The 23164-nt window shown below is 42.2% G+C and overlaps 1 protein-coding gene across 3 annotated transcripts in view; it reads left to right on the forward strand.

Moving 5' to 3' along the window:
* Window positions 1-271: 271 nt before the first annotated feature.
* LOC132768093 (metalloprotease TIKI1) overlaps window positions 272-23164 on the forward strand; it is a 74962-nt gene continuing 52069 nt past the window's right edge. For all 3 annotated transcript variants that reach the window (XM_060763697.2, XM_060763698.2, XM_060763699.2), the window contains exons 1-2: window positions 272-554; window positions 20843-21403. In XM_060763697.2, the coding sequence (XP_060619680.2) occupies window positions 441-554; window positions 20843-21403 (675 nt within the window). In that variant the 5' untranslated portion in view covers window positions 272-440. The remainder of the gene's footprint in view (window positions 555-20842; window positions 21404-23164) is intronic.

Raw genomic sequence — 23164 nt, forward strand, 5'->3', positions numbered from 1 at the left:
GCGAGGGCTCTTCTCCTCCCATCCCTTCGGGTGGCTATTGCTAAACGTGGGGAGGCTAAAGGGAGCCCGGGTCAAAGGGCGAGGAGCTGAGGGCCCCTCCTTCCTTCCATCCCCCGCTGCCTCTCTCTCTCTCTCTCTCTCCTGTGTCCCGGGGAGCCTTTAAGGGGAGGGGGCAGCGCCTGGAAGGCTCGGCTCTGGGGCGAGTGGGGATTGGGCCGCCTGAGGCAGAGCAGAAAGGGCGGCGGGGAAGAGGGGGGGGGGGCGTGGGATATTGAGGCGAGAGCGCAACCAGCCACCGTGGGCTCTTTAAAAACAGGGGGAAGCCTCACCTCGCGCTCCGAAGAGTCTGAGGCGAGTGAGAAAGAGAGAGAGAGAGAGAGAAGAGGGAGGGAGGCAGCCTCTTCCCCGCCCTTTCTGCTGCTCTGCTCTGCTCGGGGAGGATGGTAGTGGCGGCGGAGGGGCGGCAAGGCTCCTGCCTCGTCTTCGTCCTCCTCCTCTTGCTGCCCGGAGCCAAGCAGAGCCCGGAGCCCGCCGGCTGCCAGCTCCACAGGAAAGTAAGTAAGTTCGCGGCGGAGGAAGAGGCTGGGGAGGGGGGGTTGTTGAAGAAGAAGCCCCTTCTCCCGCCTTTGTCGCGCCTGCTTTTTGAAACCAGGCACAGCACGCCGCGCGCCTCCAGAGTGGAGTTTCCACTTTGAGGGGAAAAGTTGGTCTGGAGTTGCGCGCGGGTCGGATTATCAGCAGGGAGGAGGAGGAGGAGGGGAAGGGAGGCACCAAATATGACTTTTCAGGTCAGTGGTCTCTTCCACACAGCTGACTAAAATCCCAATCCCACATTATCTGCTTTGAACTGGAATATATGGACTAGGACGTAATGGAACAATGGCTTCAAACTACAGGAAAGGAGATTCCACCTGAACATAAGGAAGAACTTCCTGTCTGTGAGGGCCGTTCAGCAGTGGAACTCTCTGCCTCAGGAGTGTAGTGGAGGCTCCTTCTTTGGGAGCTTTTAAACCAGTGTTTCTCAACCTTCCTAATGTCTTGACCCCTTAATACAGTTCCTCATGTTGTGGTGACCCCCAACCATACAAGAGAGCAGTACGTGTGAAAAAGATCTTGGAGTCCTCCTGGACAACAAGTTAAACATGAGCCAACAATGTACGCCCAAAAAAAGCCAATGGGATTTTGGCCTGCATCAATAGGAGCATAGTGTCTAGGTCCAGGGAAGTAATGCTACCCCTCTATTCTGCTTTGGTTAGACCACACCTGGAATATTGTGTCCAATTCTGGGCACCACAATTCAAGAGAGATATTGACAAGCTGGAATGTGTCCAGAGGAAGGCGACTAAAATGATAAAAGGTCTGGAGAACAAGCCCTATGAGGAGCGGCTTAAGGAGCTGGGCATGTTTAGCCTGAAGAAGAGAAGGCTGAGAGGGGATATGATAGCCATGTATAAATATGTGAAAGGAAGCCACAGGGAGGAGGGAGCAAGCTTGTTTTCTGCTTCCTTGGAGACTAGGACGCGGAACAATGGCTTCAAACTACAAGAGAGGAGATTCCATCTGAACATGAGGAAGAACTTCCTGACTGTGAGAGCCGTTCAGCAGTGGAACTCTCTGCCCCAGAGTGTGGTGGAGGCTCCTTCTTTGGAAGCTTTTAAACAGAGGCTGGATGGCCATCTGTCAGGGGTGATTTGAATGCAGTGTTCCTGCTTCTTGGCAGGGGGTTGGACTGGATGGCCCATGAGGTCTCTCCCAACTCTTTGATTCTATGATTCTATGATTCTATGAATTAATTTTGTGGCTACTTCATACCGTTTTGCTATCGTTATCAATCGTAATATAAATATCTGATATGCAGGATGGATTCACTGGACAAAATTTACCCGATACGCCCAAATTAGAATACCGGTGGGGTTGGAGAGGGGGATTGATTTTGTCATTTGGGAGTTGTAGTTGCTGGGATTTATAGTTCACCTACAATCAAAGAGCACCAACTATGGAATTGAACCAAACTTGGCACACAGAACTCCCATGACCATCAGAAAATACTGGAAGGGTTTGGTGGGGACTAACCTTGGGTTTTGGAGTTGTAGTTCACTGACATCCAGAGAGGACTGTGGACTCAAACAATGATGGCTCTGGACCAAACTTGGCATGAATATTCAATATGCCCAAATGTGTACACTGGTGGAGTTTGGGGAAAACAGACCTTGACATTTGGGAGTTGTAATTGCTGAGATTTCTAGTTCACCTACAATCAAAGAGCTTTCCAAACCCCACTAATAACAGAATTGGACCAAACCTCCCACACAGAACCTCCATGACCAACAGAAAATACAGTTTTTTATGGGCTTGGTGACCCCTCTGACACCCCCTTGCGATCCCTCCAGGGGTCCCGACCCCCAGGTTGAGAAACACTGTTTTAAACAGAGGCTGTATGGCCATCTGTCGGGGCTGATTTGAATGCAATTTTCCTGCTTCTTGGCAGGGGGTTGGACTGGATGGCCCATGAGGTCTCTTCCAACTCTATGATTCTATGTCAGTGTGGACCCAGGGCCCTTCCAGACAGCCCTATATCCCAGAATACCATGGCTGGAAAACCCACCATTATCTGAGTGATAATAATTATATTTATTTATTTATCTGACCAGTCATGTGACCATTTCAAAATACAGCAGGAGTAAAAAAAAAACATGGCAAAAAGATGACCTTCTATTTACAGTCAGTCTTATTTTCCTGGTTTTTCTTTCAGATAACCTGAAAGTGTGGACTCGAATAACCCACTTCAAAGCAGATAGTGTGGGATTTTCTGCCTTGATCTTTTGGGATATATAGGGCCGTGTGGAAGGGTTCCCAGATATCCCAATTCAAAGCAGATATTGCGGGATTTTCTTCTGCCTTGATCTTCTGGGACATAGGGCTGTGTGGAAAGGCCCAGTGTCTCCTCATCTGGAGATCTCAGATGGCCCTGACATGAATAATAATAAATTATAATAATTTTCTGTATAAATAAAAATGTAATGTTCGTTTGTGGGATTAACATAACTCAAAAAACAATTGTGACCAAAAAACAATTGTGACCTATCAGGGCAACAAGTGACCATCACTCATAAAAACACTGAAAAACATAGCAGAGGGGACTTTAAACACTAAAAAACAGAAACAACATTACAATGCATACGCAAAACTACATATATATATGTAAGCAAACACACATCTATACACATATACACAAATATATACACACACATATGCATATATACCCACAAAACACATATACACAGACTGGGCCACAGCAACGCGTGGGGATGGCTAGTATATTATAAATTTAATTAATAATAATAATAGACAGGAAGCAGCCAGGCCTTGAAGTTGCAAGGCTATTCAGTGCTCATCAAGGTGGCCAATTGCAACATTTACACTTGCTGGCTAATGACTCCCAACAAAAGGATTCCCCCCCCCCCCCCGGCAGGAATCAGCCAAGATTTGAAGCTGCAATCCCATTCAGTGCAAATTAAGGCGGCCAATTGTCACATTTGCACTTGCCTCCAACAGACAAGAGTTCTTTCTCCCACCCTGGACATTCCACAGATATATAAACCCTGCTTGACTAGTTTCCAACAGGATTGCTGGCATAGATGTGGGCAAAATGTCAGGAGAGAATGCTTCTGGAACATGGCCATACTAATAATAATATTTCCTACCTCACAGCTAGAGGTGGGTTACAAAACTTCAGAATACATACACAGAGCAAATATATTACAAACACTCAAAGGCATCTCCATCAAAGTTCCATCCCAAAACGTATCTCCATGAAGGACATATTGAAACAGACAAAACAGAGATGAAACACATTTGGACTTGCATTACAGTTCATGTTTATGATTAAAATCTGTCTGGGTAGTTAGACAGGTCTTCGCTTGTGTCTTAAGTTCCCACAGCTGATTTAGCTGCCGGAGTTCTTCTAGTCCCACATTCATGGGGCAGCTGATGAAAAGGTCCTCTGGGTGACAGTTGCCAGTCGGGTTGGTTGGAGCAGACACTCCCCAGAAGACCAAAGTGTGTGTGGCAGATTGTATAAGAGAAGGTGATCCTTTCAGTAACCTGGACCCAAACCATGTAGGGGTTTAAAGGTCAAAACCATCACCTTGTACTTTTCCCTGAAACTCAATGGCAGCTAGTGGAGTGACTAGGATAGGTGTGATATGCTCACTCCTAGATGTTCCCGTAACCAATCTGGCTGCCGTCTTTTGAACTAGTTGGAGTTTCGGAACTTGGTACAAGGGTAGCCCAATGTGAAGCACATTGCAGAAGTCCAACCTTGGGGTTAGCAGTGCATACACTACCATCTTCAGGTCCTCCAAATCCAGGAAGGGGCGCAGCTGGTGGATCAGCCGAAGCTGATAGTAGCATCTACCTGGGATGACATTTGAAGAGATGGATCCAGGAGCCTTTGTCCCAAGCTGCAAACAGTCTTTCAGGGGGAGTGTAACCACATCCTGTGGGATTTCCTGCCTTGATATTCTGGGATATAGGGCTGTGTGGAAGGGCCCTTAGATGCCTCTTCTTATCTATAGGAAATACATATCCTGGCAATGAAGTTTGTGGATTTTGCACTAACTGAGTTTTCACTTGGTCATCAGAAGCTGTCTTGTTCATATAGAATCATAGAATCATAGAGTTGGAAGAGACCTCATGGGCCATCCAGTCCAACCCCCTGCCTAGAAGCAGGAATATTGCATTCAAAGCACCCCTGACAGATGGCTATCCAGCCTCTGTTTAAAAGCTTCCAAAGAAGGAGCCGCCACCACACTCCGGGGCAGAGAGTTGCTGAACGGCTCTCACATTCAGGAAGTTCTCCCTAGTGTTCAGATGGAATCTCCTTTCTTGTAGTTTGAAGCCATTGTTCCGCGTCCTACTCCAAAGTCACACAATGACACAGCTTCTTGCCTTTGCTTCTGTTCCATTGTTTTGTTTGGCAAGGCTTGGATTAGATGAACCATTGGGAGACACCTCCGTTTCCAGTTTCTTTAGTTTTCACCTGTAATTCAGGTCAATCCCGTTCCCTCCCCGTCCCCCATCCCACACCTTAGACTTTGCCTGCTGGCTTCAGGTAGACCATCTTGGTCACTTCCACTATGTCAGCTATTGCTGCTATTCCCATGTAAATTGGTAGAAAGGTAGGTAATGATCGTGTGAATAGTCAAAATTTGGTTGAGATCATTCTTGTAGTTCTGGAAGGACTCTAATTTTTGCTATATTGTGGGATTTAGTTAACCAGTTAACATTCATGAGTAAACCAGGTTTTTTACCTGAAAAAAATTCAGGGGTGATTCGAACCCCTAAACTGCCCCCTTAGCTACGGGCTTAGGAGTCAGTCATTTTATTGTTAAAGGGGACAGACAGGACTTTGAAACACCCTCCACGAGACTATCTCCTCCCCCAGACCCATGAGGACAGGAGGCACCTTCCAAAGTGAGCCCCAAGAGATAGAACTAGAAGCTGCTGGTGGTGAGGTTCCTAACTTCTGGCAACCCAAAAGTGAACCTCTTGAGGAGTTTCCTGGATGAGACTTGAGGCGAAGGGTGTGCGAGTCACCTCAGTGGGCTTCCCTGGCTGAGTCAAGCCACAGTTAAGCCTCATGCTGATAAATCTTTAATGTATTGTCGAAGGCTGTCATGTCCAGAATCACTGGGTTTCTGTGAGTTTTTAATACTGTATAGCTTTGTTCCAGTAGCATTCTCTCCTGACATTTCATCTTCATCTATGGCAGGCACCCTCAGTTTGTGAGGTCTATTGGGAATGAGGCAAGTGAGGTCTGTGGAATGTCCAGGGAGGGAGAAATAAGCCTTGTCTCTTTGAGGCAAGTGTGACTGTTGCAATTGGCAAGCTTCATTAGCATTGAAAAGCCTTGCAGCTTAAAAGCCTGCCTGTTGCTGCCTGGGGGCATCCTTTGTTTGGTAGGTGTTGGGCAGTAATTCAATCAGAGGAGTCAGATATAGCAGAGCACTTGGATGAACCAACCCGGACACAGAGTATTATTTGAGAATACAGAAATGTTGGACCCACCCAGACAATCATATCAGACTGCACAGAGAAGCCCTTGAAATCTACATGCATGCAGACAATTTCAACAGAAAGGAGGAACCCATGAAAATAACCAAAATCAGGCTACCAGTATTAAAAAAAACACCAAATGGACAGCAAATAAAGAACCCCCCCCCCCAGAAACAGGGAAATTCAAGACAGTTAACAATCAAGTGCCAGTTAACACCTCCCAAACAAAGGATGCCCCCAGGTAGCAACAACCAGGCTTTGAAGCTGCAAGGCCTTTCAATGCTAATCAATTGGGCCAATTGCAACATTCACACTTGTCTCAAACAGACATTCTACAGACCCCACTTGCCCCATTTCCAACAGACCTCTAAATAAACCTCAGAGATGCCTGCCACAAATGCAGGCAAAATGTCAGGAGAGAATGCTGCAGTTTTCAGGCTATATGGAACATGGCTATGATATATTTGTTTACTGTTTTGTTTTGCTTTGTTTCTACTGTTCATTATGGCATTGAATGTTTCCCATCTTTTTTGGAAACTACCCTGAGTCCCCCTGGGGAGATAGGGTGGGTTATAAATAAAGTTGTTATTATTGTTGTTGTTGTTGTTATATTATAGCTTAAAAAACTCACAGCAGCCCAGAGAAGTCTTTAGCTTAATCCTTCAAAACTCAGCAGTAGTCTCTGAGGAAATGACTCCTGACTCATCCCTATAGGGGAGAAAAGCAAGATAGACATAAAGTTAATAATTATAAGAGTTATCATCATCCTGCCTGGCACCCAGCGAATCCTTCATGTGTCATTGCCATGGGGCTTCCCTTCTAGGATGTCACCACTAGCCCAGTTGGTACATTTGAGGCGTCTTCTACACTGCCATATAAAATCCAGATTATCTGCTTTGAACTAAATTATAAGGCAGTGGAGACTCATGTAATCCAGTTCAAAGCAGGTAATGTGGATTATCTGCTTTGACAATCTGGATTTTATATGGCAGTGTAGAAGGGGACTGGGTGCTTTTTAGTTTCCCTTGCTCCCGCATCTTTGGGAACTGGCTCTCTGAGGACTTGCTTCTAAGGCCCCTTCTTAACTGCCATATAATCCAGGTTATCAAAGCAAATAATTCATATCTGCTTTGAACTGGATTATTTGAGCCTACACTGCCATATAATCCAGTTTAAAGCATATAAGGTGGATTTTATACAGCTATGTATAAATGCCTTAGGGCAGGGGTCCTCAAACTTTTTAAACAGAGGGCCTGGTCACAGACCCTTAAACTCTTGGAGGGCCGGATTATAATTTGAAAAAATGAATGAATTCCTATGCACACTGCACATATCTTATTTGTAGTGCAAAAACCACTTAAAACAATACAATAATTAAAATGAAGAATAATTCTAACAAATATAAACTTATTAGTATTTCAATGGGAAGTGTGAGCCTGCTTTTGGCTAATGAGATAGGATTGTTGTTGTTGTGTGCTTTCAAGTGATTTCAGACTTAGGTTGACCCTGAGTGAGGACTGGGTAAATGACCTTGGAGGGCCGCATCTGGCCCCTGGGCCTTAGTTTGAGGACCCCTGCCTTAGGGCATTTCCACCCAGCAATATAACCCAGAATATCAAGGCAAGTAATCAACAATATCTGCTTTGGACTGGGTTATCTGAGTCCACACTGCCATATAATCCAGTTCACTGTGGATTTTATACAACTGTGTGGAAGGGACCTTTGAAGTGGGTTTTGCTCTTGGACAGGGGCCACAGTGGTGATGCTAAAGCTGGGCAGTATTTTCCCATTTGCCCCAGACCTCAACAGACAGATCTCAAAGTTGAGTCTGACTCCATGCCTCTTGAGGGCCACACCTTTCTGGTGGTTGGAGGGTGGGCTGTGGGGATGGGAAGGAGACTGGCTTCTTCTGAAGGAGGAGCGGGGGCGGGGTGTAAATTAGCCCTTGATGGGATTTAGAGTGCCTTTAATGAGATCCAGCAGGGAAAGGAGATAAGGTTCAGTGGAGGTGCCAGCCTGCTGTTTGTTTGGGTCCACTGCTTTTGCAGCTTTGTTTACTCTTGACACTTCTCACTCCTTTGCTGGTGCCTCCAGCATCCTGCCGGGAGGGGAGGGAGGCAGACGGTCAGGAGATTCTTGCCTCCCAAATACCCTTCATCAAGGCTTCATTTGCTGTGTTTGTTCTGCCTCCTCTTCCTATTATGAGAGGCATTTGCTCTTGCACGCCTTCAAGAATGGCAAGGTTTAACTCCGCTAAAGCTTTCCTTCCTTTCCTTCTTCTTTCTCCCTCCCTTAGAAGTCTCCCTGCAGGCTGCTGAGAAATCTTATCTGGCAGAAATCGGTACTCTGTCTGTTTCAAGTCAGGTTGTCAAAACATACTGAGCGAAATCCAATTGTTAGATTCTGCTGAAGGGGGTCGGTTGGGTTGAACAGATGAGTTTTACACACGTTTCATCAGTTTCCATTGATTAAAGGAATGTTGGGACTTGCAGTTGGATTTATGCCACTGATAGAAATTTAGCAGATTGTTCTGTGGATGGTCGCTCTGATCTCATATCCCAGAAACACTCACAATTCCCAGTATATTAAAACACTCAGGGGTGCATGACAGAGTTCATTTTGAAATTGACAAAATACACCCTTACCTTAAGGGATGGTCACCAGGTAGTATCCTGATGAACCAATTGTAGCTTGTTTCCAAGTGAGCTTGTAGAACTGTAGTCTGAAGTAGGGATTAAAGTGCCACTGAATGCAACGAAACTTCTGAGTAGTGTTCATAGTAAGATGTTGCCTTGAAGATGCCTTTGTGTGGGATATCTTCTGAAGCCAGTAACATATTTTGCAATGTAAGGAGCGACAGCCTTTTTCCTGAAGAGCTTTGAATAAGCCATGCCAATGAAAGTATTGTAATGCTATAACCTTACATACACCTATTTGGAAGTCAGTGCCTTTTAAATGTTTGCCAATTTTTTTCCTCTGTGCTAATGAGAAAAAAAAATGGCTACATTCCTTGCACATGCTTCTTGTGCCTGATTTGACTCCTGTGTGTGATAGATAAGCAACCAAATTGTATGAGGGACTGTGAAGCATTTCAGACAAGTATCTAGCCAATGTAAAGCAAAATCCAGAAAAAAGACTCAGTTGTATCAAGTACTGCTTTCTTCGGTGCGGATTTATCAGTCAAAGTGACATAAAAAACTTTTAAGTCAACTATAATTAATAGACACCCCAATCTCAGTAAACAGTGATATTTATGGTAGTGAGTGGTCCATGGATCACTCCCAGTTTGTAAGCTATTGGCTGCAGACAAGCTTCCAGAAGAGAAAGAAACAGTTGTAATCAACAGGCACAAGTGTGATGGTCCTTGGCACGTTGGAGAAAAAATGCTTACCAGACACAACACACACACTGCTCCCCAGGTAACTTAATCCTTTTTTGGGTGATTTAGCTGGAAACGTGATTGATAATTATAAGAAGATGCCACTGAAATAAGCAGTGGGCTGTCTTAGTAGAAGATAGCTATAACTAACAGATACATCGTTCGCACATGTATTCAAAGGGGACTCCCACAGAATATAATGTAACTCCTTGAAAAGTTTACACAAGATATATGGCTATATTCCCTCTGTAATCAATAGAATTTCAGCTGGTTGTATGTTCTGTTTCATTGCTTTTCATGACAGCTAGTTGCTATTAATTCTCATTAAGTTGCATTCAATGTGTCTATTCTAAGCTGTAGAAAATGCCCGTAAATGTATGTTTCAGACAGATATTTACATCATGATGTCCTGATGCCTTCATCTGGTTGATTGATACAGATATAATTATTTAGGATGAAACTTTATTTCAAATTGTTCAGGGCTTTAAAGTATACAAAGGGATATTGTAGCACCCTTGAGACTAACTGGGAAAAATAAGGTTGTAGTAGATCTTTAAGAGTCATTGGGAAAAGAACAAATTCAGAACTCAATGCAGCTCATATGAGCATGGTATGAAAACAGTGATAAATGCCAGTAACCGGCTATTCCAGCATTTCATGCTATTTGTCATTTCCACACGCTTTTCAAGGGACAGCTCCCTTAATGGAATACCATACCATCTGATCCAGATGTTCTCAAGGCTTGTGTAAATGCAGCAAGCACAGTCTTCTTCAGGAAAGGCCACAGCTGTTTGTACCAGGTGTGCTAACTTGTCAGTTGGAGAGAATTCCTGATAAATTAATGTTGTCAGGGGAACACTCAAAACTGTGTGCCAGTGTCCATGAGAGAGTGTGACTTCCAAATAGGACACTCTAGCCCAATTTAAGCTTCAGATTCTTCCTTTACATCTCTTCTTTGGTTTATGGCTTTCATAGCTTGCCTGGAATTTGGTGGAATGGGGAAGTAAATCAGAATTCTGGTTCTACTAGATGCATAGTTTTGGATAAGCTCCTCCAGTTTCAAGTAGAGTTTAGATATCATATGAGAGTAGAAGGAACACATACTCATATCCAAGAATATGTTTATAGGACCAGCAGAGCTACTAACTTGTGAAGCACTAGGGTGATCAAATTTTGTATCCACAAACCAGATGGAGAAGGATCTAAAACAGAAATTGGGAACACTTGGTTTTTCAGGTCTTAGGCTACAATGCCCATGATCCCTGGTATCAGATAGGTCAGTTAGAATTTGTAATCTATCAACCGAAATCCTGTAATTGTAAGTATGTCAGATGCTGTAGCACTTTTCCTGTGTATGTTGTATGGTGGTTAGATGATATAACCAGTAACATCTATCTATCTATCTATCTATCTATCTATCTATCTGTCTATCTATTTATTTACTTACCATATTTGTATACCGCTCTTCTCAGCCCTTGGGCGACTCAGAGCGGTTCACAATAGCAAAATTAAATGCTTAAAACATAATAAAACAGTTAAAAACAATTAAAACAATGGCATTATAACAATAAATTAAACATCATATAACATCTAGTAAAGTTTTCTTTCGATGGGATCTTACCACGACTTATTTCAAAAGATGTAGGGCCACTACTAAATGCATTATGAGAGTAATACACTCTGCCACTCAGTTTACCATGCTTTCTTTGACTGTGTCTCTGGAGAACATCTGAAAGGCAATGAATAAAGAAAACACAGGAAGTGTACATGCATTAATTCATGTTTCTTTTATAAGTGTATACATTACCAGATTCTTAATGACATTAACAGTTATTTAGACTGGATAGAATTCCTTTTGAGTTCAAGACATTGAGGATCTTGACAGGGAAGCCAACATCTGCTAAGAATTCTTAGGGTTACTTGATGGTTTTTTTTGGGTTGGTTGGATCCTTAATGGAACTCATGAAACCCACTGGCTTCCTATCCATGACTTAAGGGATCTTGAGTTCTCAGCTGAATGTTGAATAATTTTTTTCCCCATGTTTTTATGATCAACTTAGGAAATGACATTTATAACCCAGGAACAAAAATCATAGGGGACTATTTTGGGGATAGTAGTGATGTAATATAATGGGGATTCTGAAAGGAATGTTGAGATAACCCAGGCATGGCAAACTTTAGCCCTCCAAGTGTTTTGGACTTCAACTTCCACGATTCCTAACAGCCTACTGGCTGTTAGGAATTGTGGGGGTTGAAGTCCAAAACACCTGGAGGGCCAAAGTTTGTCCTTGTCTGAATAACCCATACCACCACTCCAATTGAATACTGCAGATCTAACTAATAAAAGGAGCCCCTGATGGTGCAATGGGTTAAACGCTTGTGCCAGCAGGAAAGGTTGGCGGTTTGAATTTAGGGTGATGAGTGAGCTCCCATCTGTCAGCTCCAGCTTCTCATGCGGGGACATGAGAGAACCCTCCCACAGGATTGTAAAACATCCGGACATCCCCCCGGGCAACATCCTTCAGAACACATCACATCAGAAGCGATTTGCAGTTTCACAAGTCGCTCCTGACACACACACACACACAAAAACTTAATAAATTCTCATTAATGGGAATTAGGTTTTTTCCCCACAGTAACTCAGAATGCTGTTTGGATATGTGAACACTCTACAAACTGCATAAAGTTTTGGATGTGATTGCTGTTTGACCAAAAACTTGATACTTGTTTTGCTATCAATTTTGTAATGTGACCTCTAGACTCCACTTTGCCAGATGGCATCATGTTTTAATATAGAAGCTAGACCTTCAATGATGGATTTACATTATCCGAGGAAAAATGATTTGATAGCAGTTTCAGACTGTCTCATCCATATAACTGAATTTAAAAGTGTCTTTGATTGGATGGTGTCCCTTTATTCTGACTTTTTTCTTACTACAGGGAAATGTACACTTTCATTTTGTAGGTTTTGTAGTTTGACATTGTTTCATATACTTTGGTGACAAATCGTTTTTTTAAAGTCTTGGTTTACTTGAGGAACTTTATTCGTAGTCATGGTATTTGTATAGCTGCTTAACTGAAGGAAATAAGAGTTAGAAGTACTAAACTTTGGCTGGCCCTGTATTATAATATTCATGGGCAACAGCTTGTGGCAAGAGCTTGCCTTCCTGTCAACCTGAGTATGTGACTTTGAAACTCCCATTTCATTTCCTATAGAGCAAAGGCCCAGAATGATAGCCAGAAGGTAAAATGTGTTAATGAGGGCTCATTATCTCCTGATTACTTGGCCATTAAAATGTGTGGCCACCTGTTGCTTTTCTTAGTGTTAATCTGATTCCTCCAAGTTGCCCCAAAATGGACAAAGAGCAGCTCCTTAACCAGCAGGGTCATTCACTATGCGTAGCAATGTTACCTAGCAAGTCTGAGAAACTTAAGTTGCAATGCAGTCTTTTTTTCCTCATTATTTATTATATTTTTATCTTGACTTTTCTCAGAATAGCATATGTGGTTCTCCTGTCCTTGCCCTTTGGCTTGTATCACCATGGAACATCATTTAAATTCTGGGGTTGAAGGCTTTCATGGCCGGGAATCACTGGACTGCTGTGAGTTTTCCGGGTCGTATGGCCATGTCCCAGAAGCATTCTCTCCTGACGTTTCACCCACATCTATGACAGGCATCCTCAGAGGTTGAGAGGACATCTCAACCTTTGAGGATACCTGCTATAGATTAGGTAAAGGTTTTCCCCTGACATTAAGTCCAGTCGTGTCTGACTCTGGGGGTTGGTGCTCATTTCCATTTTTAAGCTGAAGAGCTGGCATTGTCCGTAGACACCTCCAAGGTCATGTGGCCAGCATGACTGCATGGAGCGCCGTTACCTTTCGGCTGGAGCGATACCTATTGATTTACTCACATTTGAATGTTTTTGAACTGCTAGGTTGGCAGAAGCTGGAGCTGACAGCGGAAGCTCACGCTGCTCCCTGGAATCGAACCTGTGACCTTTCAGTCAACAAGCTCAGCAGCTCAGTACTTTAACCCACTGCGCTACCGGGGGCTGCTATAGATGTGGGCAAAATGTCAGGAGAGAATGCTTTTGAAACATGGCTATACAGCCTGGAGAACTAACAGCAGTCCAGTCATTTAGGTTGTTCCTGTTAGACACACAGAAGGAGAAAGTGATCTTGGTGATCAAATGATATTTGGATCCAGGTTTATCCTAAAGACATCAAATCCTGTCTGCTTTTGAAAGCTAAGCAGGGTTAGCTCTGGGTCGTACTTGGATGAGAGACCACCAGTGAATATCAAGTGCAGTAGGCTATTTTTAGGATGAAGGAAAAGCAAAACCACTTCTGAGAATTCCTTGTCTAAGAAAGCTGTATTAAATTCATGAATTCACCATATGTTTGATAGGTGACTTGAAGGTGCATATGCGCAGACACACACATTACACAGGACTCTCTTTGTTCCCTTTCATTTTTTTTTCTCCTTTCCTCTTGTCTTCTACTGTTTCAGCTTGGATTGTAGACTTAGGCCCCATCTATAATGCCATATAATGCAGTTTGAAGCTGCATTATAAGGTGAGTATAGACTCATATAATGCTGTTCAGTGAGCCACAGTGGGTTAAACCACTAAGCTGCAGAACTTACTGACCGGAAGGTTGGCACTTCAAATGCGCAAGCTGGGGTGAGCTCCAGTTACTAGACCCAGCTTCTGCCAACCTAGCAGTTCAAAAACATGCAAATGTGAGTAGATCGATAGGTACCGCTTCGGCGGGAAGGTAACGGCATTCCATGCAGTCATGCTGGCCATATGTCCTAGGAGGCATCTATGGGCAATGCTGGTTCTTTGGCTTAGAAATGGAGATGAGCACCATCCTCCAGAGTTGGACTCAACTAGACTCAATGTCAAGGGGAAACCTTTACCTTTACTTTTAATGCTGTTCAGTGCACATTTTGGAGGGCGGCTTCAAGTGCTGTTGAGAAGTTTCAGAGCATTTTTTGTTTACTTATATAAGGCTTACTTGGCAGTTTTTCAGTTAATATTTGGATACCATTTGGGATAAAGTGTCTGCTGAAGCATATTGAGCTGTTCTTTCTTATTCATGACATAGAAACCTGTCCCTATTTTTCCATGTTATATCTGCATCTGGTACTGAATTCTATGTTAATGAAGTAATTGCTAAGAAAAAAAATTAAATTTATTTAAAATATTTATATTCCTCCCTTCTCACCCCGTAGGGGACTCAGGGTGGAGCACAGTATATATACAGCAAATATGTAATGCTGGGACAAGAATTCATATACGCATACATAAACATTAAAAACATTTACCTTGATATTAAAATACACCATTTAAAACTGTCCCGGTCATCAAAAAGTCTACAGTACTTCATTAACCGAGGTATACTTGTATATCCATGCCAGAAACATGGATATCCTTGTGGCATCCTGAAGGCTAACACTTCTTTCATAGACTAAATCTGCTTTTATCGTATAGACTGGGTTGATGTGAATGTTGCAATTGGCACTTTGATTGGCATTTAATAGCCTTGCAGCTTCAAAGCCTGGCTGCTTTCTGCCTGGGGGAAATCCTTTGTCCTGAACATGTTTATGTGACTTATTTAAGGTTGATTTTTAGGTTATAGAAGCATTTTTACATTTCTTGTTTACTGTGAGTTAATATTATACATTTCTAATAATTTATCAAATACATCATATGAAAAGAGTCTGATAGGAATATTTCTCATGCTATTCTGAAGAGCGATAGTGTAGAAAGTGATAGAGCAGTAGCAACATATTAAGTAAGAATGTCTTTTAATATTTGATTAGCAATGCCTATACAATATTGCTGCTTTAATATATTCCATTAAATTGTTTTCAAATAATTAGAAAGCTATGGCAGACTGCAAGATGCATTATGATCCTATATGTGCATTCTCTGATTCCGACTACCTGTCAGATGTGATTGGTGCTCCTCAATTTTTTCTGTCAACCTGTAATACAAAATATGCCTGTTAACAAAAGAAATAGGAAGTGGTTCTTTCTGGAATGAATGTTATTTCCTGTTTTGGACCTATAAATACTACCTTTTCCTTTCCTGGGCTGGTGGGGGGAAGGTTGGCTGAGGCTGGCAAATCATTGGCTGACTTTTAAAATAGGCAGAGTGAAGTTTGTATCTATTTTTAATGTTTTAAAAATAAAACTTATTAGAGAGCCAGGCAAAATATCTCTTCCCGTATAGGAATGAACACCTCTGTGCTGCCAAAGGCCATATGACAGTCCACTCAGAGCCTCTGAGCAAAGCCAGCTGTGATAAAAAGAGGCTTATTGTAGCCCCTTCTGTTCACTTGCTCATAAAATCCCATTGAACTGTGTCCAAATTCATTCCTCCAGGCAGACAGTACCTGTGTTAAGTAGACAGTCCTAGGGCCTTTCTGAATATAGCAGTCTTCCAGAGGCACATCTACAAATACCAAGTGTAACTTTTATTTAACAGATACTTTACCATGCAGGCACATCAGTCAAATCTGATTTCTTATTTTGTAATTAGGAAGAATCACTTACAAGCAAAGGCAATGCTAAAGCTTGCATTTTTCATTTTGTTGTAGTTATGAATTTTTAATTGTATTCTTGGAGATTGATGTGGGTTTCTATTAATGTGTCATACACTACTTCCAATAGCTGAAGAGGCTGGATATATTTCAAATGAATGCCCTGTGAGTTGTGAAAGCACGTGCTGTGCCAGGAGATCTTTTTGTATCTTTGAGCATAACTGAGAGAAAGAAGTTGATAGCATAAGCTTTCATAGATATTAATGCACCCTATCACATGCAATTGATAAAATAGACTTATTTCTATGAATACACTGAAATCTATGAAATCTACACTGACTGCTTAGGTTGGTGTAGGGCTGGAGCAGCTACATGGTAACCAAATGCCGCATGGAGCTGATCCAGGGTTACACAGAGCAAGGCCATCTTGACCCACATTAATCAAATGCCGCATGGAGAATTTGGACCAGAATTTGGACAATCTCATGGCTTTCGGATCGTCTGAATAGTTGGGGTGGTTCCAGAACGGGACTGTCTAGCTGTTTCCACACCATCCTATGTTTCCCACACTTGGGCTGTCACAGCAGTCTCCAGCTGCAATGCAGGTTGAGTTTCCTCTGTTAGCTCCAGCTCCGCATGCAGGGACATGAGAGAAACCTCCCACAAAGGTAGTAAAACATCAAAAAATCTGGGCATCCCCTGGGCGACGTCCTTGCAGATGACCAATTTTCTCACCAGAAGTGCCTTGCAATTTCTCAAGTCACTCCTGACACACACACAAATGCAAATTCTACCTGTCGGCCATTCCCTATAGTGACTTTATTCAGTGTGATGGGTGCTTTAGGAAGGTAGTAGTGGGTAAAAGGGCAGACAGATAGAAACAGTGGCACATTCAGAGAACACAGGGTGGCAAGTGACAGTTAGGGTGGCTGTCTTATCAGCTGGGGGAGACTCTGTGTGACCCATATCCCAGAAGATTATTAGTCAGAGTAGATCTGCTCCAGAGATTATGTTCCTAACTTCGTTTTCTCAGGAAGGTGCTACAAGATCCCTTCAGATTTTGATTCAGAGTAACAGGACTATGTCTTTGAAACTTTGCATGTGAAAGTTGCCAGCTATTGTTGATCCATATGCACTTGTGTGGGTCTTTTAGTGAGACTAATACACAAAAAGAAACAGTTCTCTTCTTGTTCACAAATCTTTCCTAACCTGTTAAGAAAAATGACCTTGGGTGCATTTGCACTGTCAAATGAATACAGTTTGACATCACTATTATGACCCAATCCTATGAAATCATAGGAGTTGTTGTTTTACAAGGTCTTCAGCCTTCTCTGCCAAAGAATGCTGGGACCTTCCCAAACTGTAACTCCCAGGATTCCACAGCATTGAGCCATTGCAGATAAAGTAGTATCAAACTGCATTCGTTCGACAGTACAGTTGCACCCCCTGCTGGATTGGGCCAAAGTGTAACAGACCCAGTTTTCTATTTTCCCAGTAACCAAAGAGGATTGTATCTGGGAAACCGACAGGCAGGACATGAGGGGTGTAATTCTCATCCAATCCAATTCTCAAGCTAATGGCCAAAGCATAGTAACACTGGAGGCAGTACACAGCTATCCTCACTAGTAGCCTTGCTGCTTGCTTGGAAGTGATTGTTATATACTGTAAATTGCCAGGAAGTTGCCCATTTAAAAATAATTAATCATTGATATTGTAGGCAAAGCAGCAGGGCACTGCAGTACAGCCATCAGCTAGGGTTATGTAAGAAGGTAGAAATGACAAAGTAAAAAAAAAATGTTTAAGCCAAATCTTTCTTGTAAAAACTGATGACATAACAGACTGGGGAAGTGCTAATCTGGCCTTCATGGAAGGTAGTGGATTCTCTGGACCAATTTGCCTAAAATTTGCCATTTTCATGTGATGACCTAAAGGTAATGGTGGCAACGTGTCTACTTGTATTGGCTTGCTTAAAGAGGGAATAATAACAAGTGCATTTTTAAAAACATCTTGGATTAGTCCCAGGATGTTCGTGCAAGTCAGGAGAGAAGTTCGTTTTACTCATCAGAATCTAAATCAATAATTAAAAGGCCTTATACATGTTTATGGACCAGCGGATGGTTTGTGAATCTCCATTGTTATTCTTGTTTACATAAAGGGTAAATTGCTCCAGTGATATTCCTTAAAACAGAGCAAAGCCAACCTAATATTAGGTTAATACTAGTAGCAGTGCAGCAGTATAAGATTTTTAAAAATGTAGATGTGTATATCCAGTGCTGGATTTAGAACAAATGAGGTCCTGTGCTAGTTAAGTTATGAGGTCCCTTACTTGGGCCCTGAAGTGTGCTTCGTGGCACACTTCCATACACTATCACTATATCTAGAATTGCTCTGAAACAGAAGGCCTTCAAATTTAGAATTGAACTACATAAGCAAAATCCATCATAATTTTTTGGGGTAGGCAGGGATATTGGACCGTTGGCCAATGGCCCCCTGTGCTTAAGCACACCTAAGCACAATGATAAATCTGGCACAGTGAGTATAGCATACTACAGAGACTGCATTGGTTGTATTTCCGATTTTTTAGGTTGTTAGCTATCTTTTGAAGGGAGGTATATGTATATTGAGATGTAGCAGGGGAACCACCAAAAATATTTTTAGGACATTCCATGCCAGTATGGGGAAGACTAGTGGTGGGGGTGAGGAATTGATGAAAAATAAATACATATTTCACATCATTGTTCCTGGACTCCCTGGTGGCACTGTGGGTTAAACCCTTGTGCTGGCAGGACTGAAGAGCGATAGGTTGCAGGTTCGAATCTGAGGAGAGCATGGATGAGCTCCTTCTGTCAGCTCTGGTTCCCCATGCAGGGACATGAGCGACACCTCCCACAAGGACATCAAACACCCAGGTGTCCCCTGGCAGTGTCCTTGCAGACAGCCAATTCTCTCACACCAGAAGCGACTTGCAATTTCTCAAGTTGCTTTCGACACACACACACAAGTCATTGTTCCTACCTTAAACATATTTTTCTGATTCTATTTTTCTTATTCTACCTGCAGAAGTAATTAAATGTGACATCTAGAGTTAGTGTTATTTTAATTATCTGCCTGTGGTTCCGTTATAACTTGTATGTGAAAAGAGGCAAAAACATTTAAAAGGCACCTTGGACATCTTTCCCAAATTATCGGGGTAGTGTGCTAAAAACTCCAACCTCATGTCTTCCAGATGAGTTGGGCTATGTTGTGGTCCAATACATTTGTAGAGCACCAGTGTGGGAAAGGATGGCCTACCATAATTGAATGGTTCGATTACCAAATCAGAAATTTAAGTATATACCCTTAAGTGCTCGACATCAGTTTAATTTTACTTCCCTTGCATAATCACAACAACCCAGTAATCTGGTGACACAATGAAGAAGGATAGTATTCTGGTAATATAAGTTGGCCTCCTGCAAAAACACCCACCAAAATTTAGTTTTAAACATTCATTCTTGGAAGACTTGACAGCTGCCACCAATGTCCTGCCTAGGATATTCATGTAGATTGCAGGGCTTTGTCCCATCTTTGGTCTTTCAATACCTTAGCTCTGAAAACAGAGTGGGAGGTTAAATGAAATTCTGAGCAGATCAGGGGGCAGTACCTTTTTTCTTTCTGGGGTCTTTTCCATAGACTTGGCTCTTTATGTGTGCTCTTTGTCACATAAAGATCAGGCTTGTTTAAAACAAAGGAGTGTTGACCTTCCAACCTTCTCCATGCCTGTGGCAGATTTCAGGGCTCTTTGTTTGCTTTTAAGCGGGAAGGTGACACTTCTCGCCTCTCTCTGGATTTGCGTTTATCTTCATTCATGTTATCGCCACATAAAAGAGGGCTGCTCCCCTTCTCCAAATTGCTCTGCCGTTATCTGCTAGCCTCCAACTCTATAAGATATTTTTAAAGTAATAAAAATAGTTTATGGGGTTTTGGGATGTACTTTCATTCTTATTTTGAGATGCTATGGACCTGGGAGTTTTACAAAGGCACTCATAGTTCTTTTATAAGTGCTTAATGTTACATGTTTGCTCTTGATCTTTCAAATCTATTATCCTAAATAACTGTTTTTAAAGAAATACATTTGCCTCGCTCAGTGTACAACAGATTCCATTGAACTATACCTTATTTCAATCTTCTTTTCATAAGTCTGGTAGCCAAAATCTTGGTTTTCTTTACTGTTGTTTGCTGTTTTTGCCATCTGTCAAACTTACATAAAGGGATGGCCCAAGACATACTGCTGCTTAACAAAGGCAATTGACAGCGTTGCTCCACTAATAGTTCCACATATAGAAGCTAAGTGCATGAACAGTTGACACCTTGCAGGATCTTTTACCACATTTGATGGTAGCAAAGTCTTGTCCTGTGAATAAAAGAAAAGGCAACAGGTTTCAGAAAGAATACCAAAGACATTTACAATCTGAGATAGTTCCCTTTTTTTTAGCCTCTGAGGGGGAAATGCTGGTTTGTGGTGTCTAAGGCTGGGTCTACACTGCCATATAATGCCAGTGGTATATAATATGGAGGTATATTGGTTTCAGAATGTGGATTAACTACACTGAATAGGATTTTATGTCAATTAATCCACATTCTGAAGCTGCTTTATTTGGCAGTGTAGATCAAGCCTAAGGCTTCTTCTGCCATTCCAAAATTTTTGGAAGGCAAGTTTAAGATCATTCAACACTGATATTCCATGTTTTATCCCTAAAATTGATTCTCTTGGTTTGTTGTCTTGAGTCAGCCATATCCAAAGGTTGTTGTTAGTCCCTTTGTGTTTTATCGGTATATATAGTTCTGTTTGTCTTCACTACTGTGTTTCCTTTCCTTCAGCAAAGTGAGCTGAACTCCTTCCTGTGGACTATAAAGAGAGACCCACCGTCTTATTTTTTTGGTACTATTCATGTACCGTATACTCGAGTCTGGGATCATATTCCTGAGAATTCAAAGAAAGCCTTCCAGCAGAGCCATATTGTCTACTTTGAGCTGGACCTTACAGATCCCTACACAATCTCTGCTCTGACGAGTTGCCAGCTCCTGCCGCAAGGTGAGAACCTTCAGGATGTACTTCCAAGGGACATCTACCGCCGACTCAAGCGCCACTTGGAATATGTCAAGCTCATGATGCCTTCCTGGATGACCCCAGACCAGCGAGGCAAAGGGCTGTATGCAGACTATCTCTTCAATGCTATTGCAGGCAACTGGGAAAGGAAAAGACCTGTGTGGGTCATGCTTATGGTTAATTCTCTGACTGAAGTTGACATCAAATCACGCGGTGTGCCTGTCTTGGATCTCTACCTTGCCCAGGAAGCTGAACGACTGCGTAAGCAGACCGGGGCTGTAGAAAAAGTAGAGGAGCAATGCCACCCACTGAATGGCCTAAATTTCTCTCAGGTAAGAGATGTAAAGCTTTCTTGGTGTGTTGTATATGAAAAATGCAATCTGTGCTGTCCTAATTCTCTTTTGATAATCCATAAGCTTCTTTCATTTGAAGGGACAGGTACACCAGTAGAACAAAAAGTTTGGGTCAGCCTCTTATATTGATACAGAGCTTGAAAAAAACCTACTTCTTGGACTAAAGAGTGCCAGAATTCTCCAGCCAACAAAGCAAACAGATTTTAGCAGTTTTGGTCAAAAAATAATATAGCTGTCGGATTTTGTGAGATAATTGTGTGGAATAGTTTGTGAAAATGACTAATATTATAAAAGAGGCAAATTCTGTTCAGTAGTCCAGTCCATGGGGCTCCCTGGTGGCACAGCAGGTTAAACCGCTGAGCTGCTGAACTTGCTTACTGAAAGGTTGGCAGTTTGAATCCAGCGAATGGGATGAGCTCCCACTGTTAGCCCCAGCTTCTGCCAACCTAGCAGTTTGAAAATATGCAAATATGAGTTGATCAATAGGTACCACTTCTGCAGGAAGGTAATGGTGCTTCACAAAGTCATGCCAGCTACATGACCTAGGAGGCGTCTACGGACAACTCCGGCTCTTCGGCTTAGAAATGGAGATGAGCATCACCCCCCCCCCCCCCCCCAGAGTCGGACACAACTAGACTTAATGTCAGGGGGAAACCTTTACCTTAGTGCAGTCCATAGGAATTTACATCTATAAAGTCCCTCAGTAGAGGAAATCTCTAGTTACAGAACATTGTGAATTGATGAATCAGTCCTGGATTTCACTATTGTTTTTGTAACTGCACACAAACATTCACCACTTTTAAAACCTTTGGAAAATTGGCTCCAGTGATTTCTCTCATCACAACTCTTCCAAACATTTGCATCCTCTATTGGTAACTTTGTGACGGATAATTATTGTATTTTCCCACTTTTTGGGGACTTCTATTTTTTCTACAGACTTAGTTTCTTCTGAGACTTTTTGTATAAAAGAACAGTGGCTTCCATTTGCAGTTCAACTAAATGGTTCATATGAATTCATAGGTTCTTTTGTGGACATTTGCTCCTTGTGTTGGTTGTGATGTTAGATCTGAGTGTGAAATAGAAGGCACATGTAAGGATTTGAATGGAAGGTATCAATAGAAACAGCAGCAAAATTAGGAGTGCGGTGACAGGATGTGACATATCCAAAACTAACCTTACAGCTGAAATTGCATGCAGATTCCCAAAATGAATAGAAATATGTTATCTCCAGGAACTATACCAAGTTGGGACTGAAGGAAAAAAGTTAGAGGAAAATGTACCAGCATTTACAAAGGGAAGCAATAGTGTGGCATAAATCAGTCAAAACATCCCTGTGTGGAAGAGGCCTATGGCTATGCCCAGCGTATTTTGCATGACTTGGCAGATACATTGTTTCTTAATAGTTGGTAGCTGCAAATTGATATTTAAATTCCCAACTTAAAAAGGCTATTTAATAAGTTAATTTGATAGTAACACACCGTGCGTTTAGTAGAAAAGAACCTATCATAGGAAACATGATGGAGTTCACATATTTACTATAGATGTGCCTCCTATTTCTTTGTATTCTCATTTCCTAACATATGGAGGTATACTGGTGTTCACACTATCCACGTAACACAGCTAAAAAAGTGCACCAGTAGGACACTTGTACTTTAACAAAGTTTTAAAATAGTAAATTAATTATGTTCATAGGTTAAACAGTGTTATGTTGAAAATATTCAATATAGTCCAAAATATATT

Source organism: Anolis sagrei, chromosome 2 (assembly GCF_037176765.1).
Source record: "Anolis sagrei isolate rAnoSag1 chromosome 2, rAnoSag1.mat, whole genome shotgun sequence".
NCBI lineage: Eukaryota > Metazoa > Chordata > Lepidosauria > Squamata > Dactyloidae > Anolis > Anolis sagrei.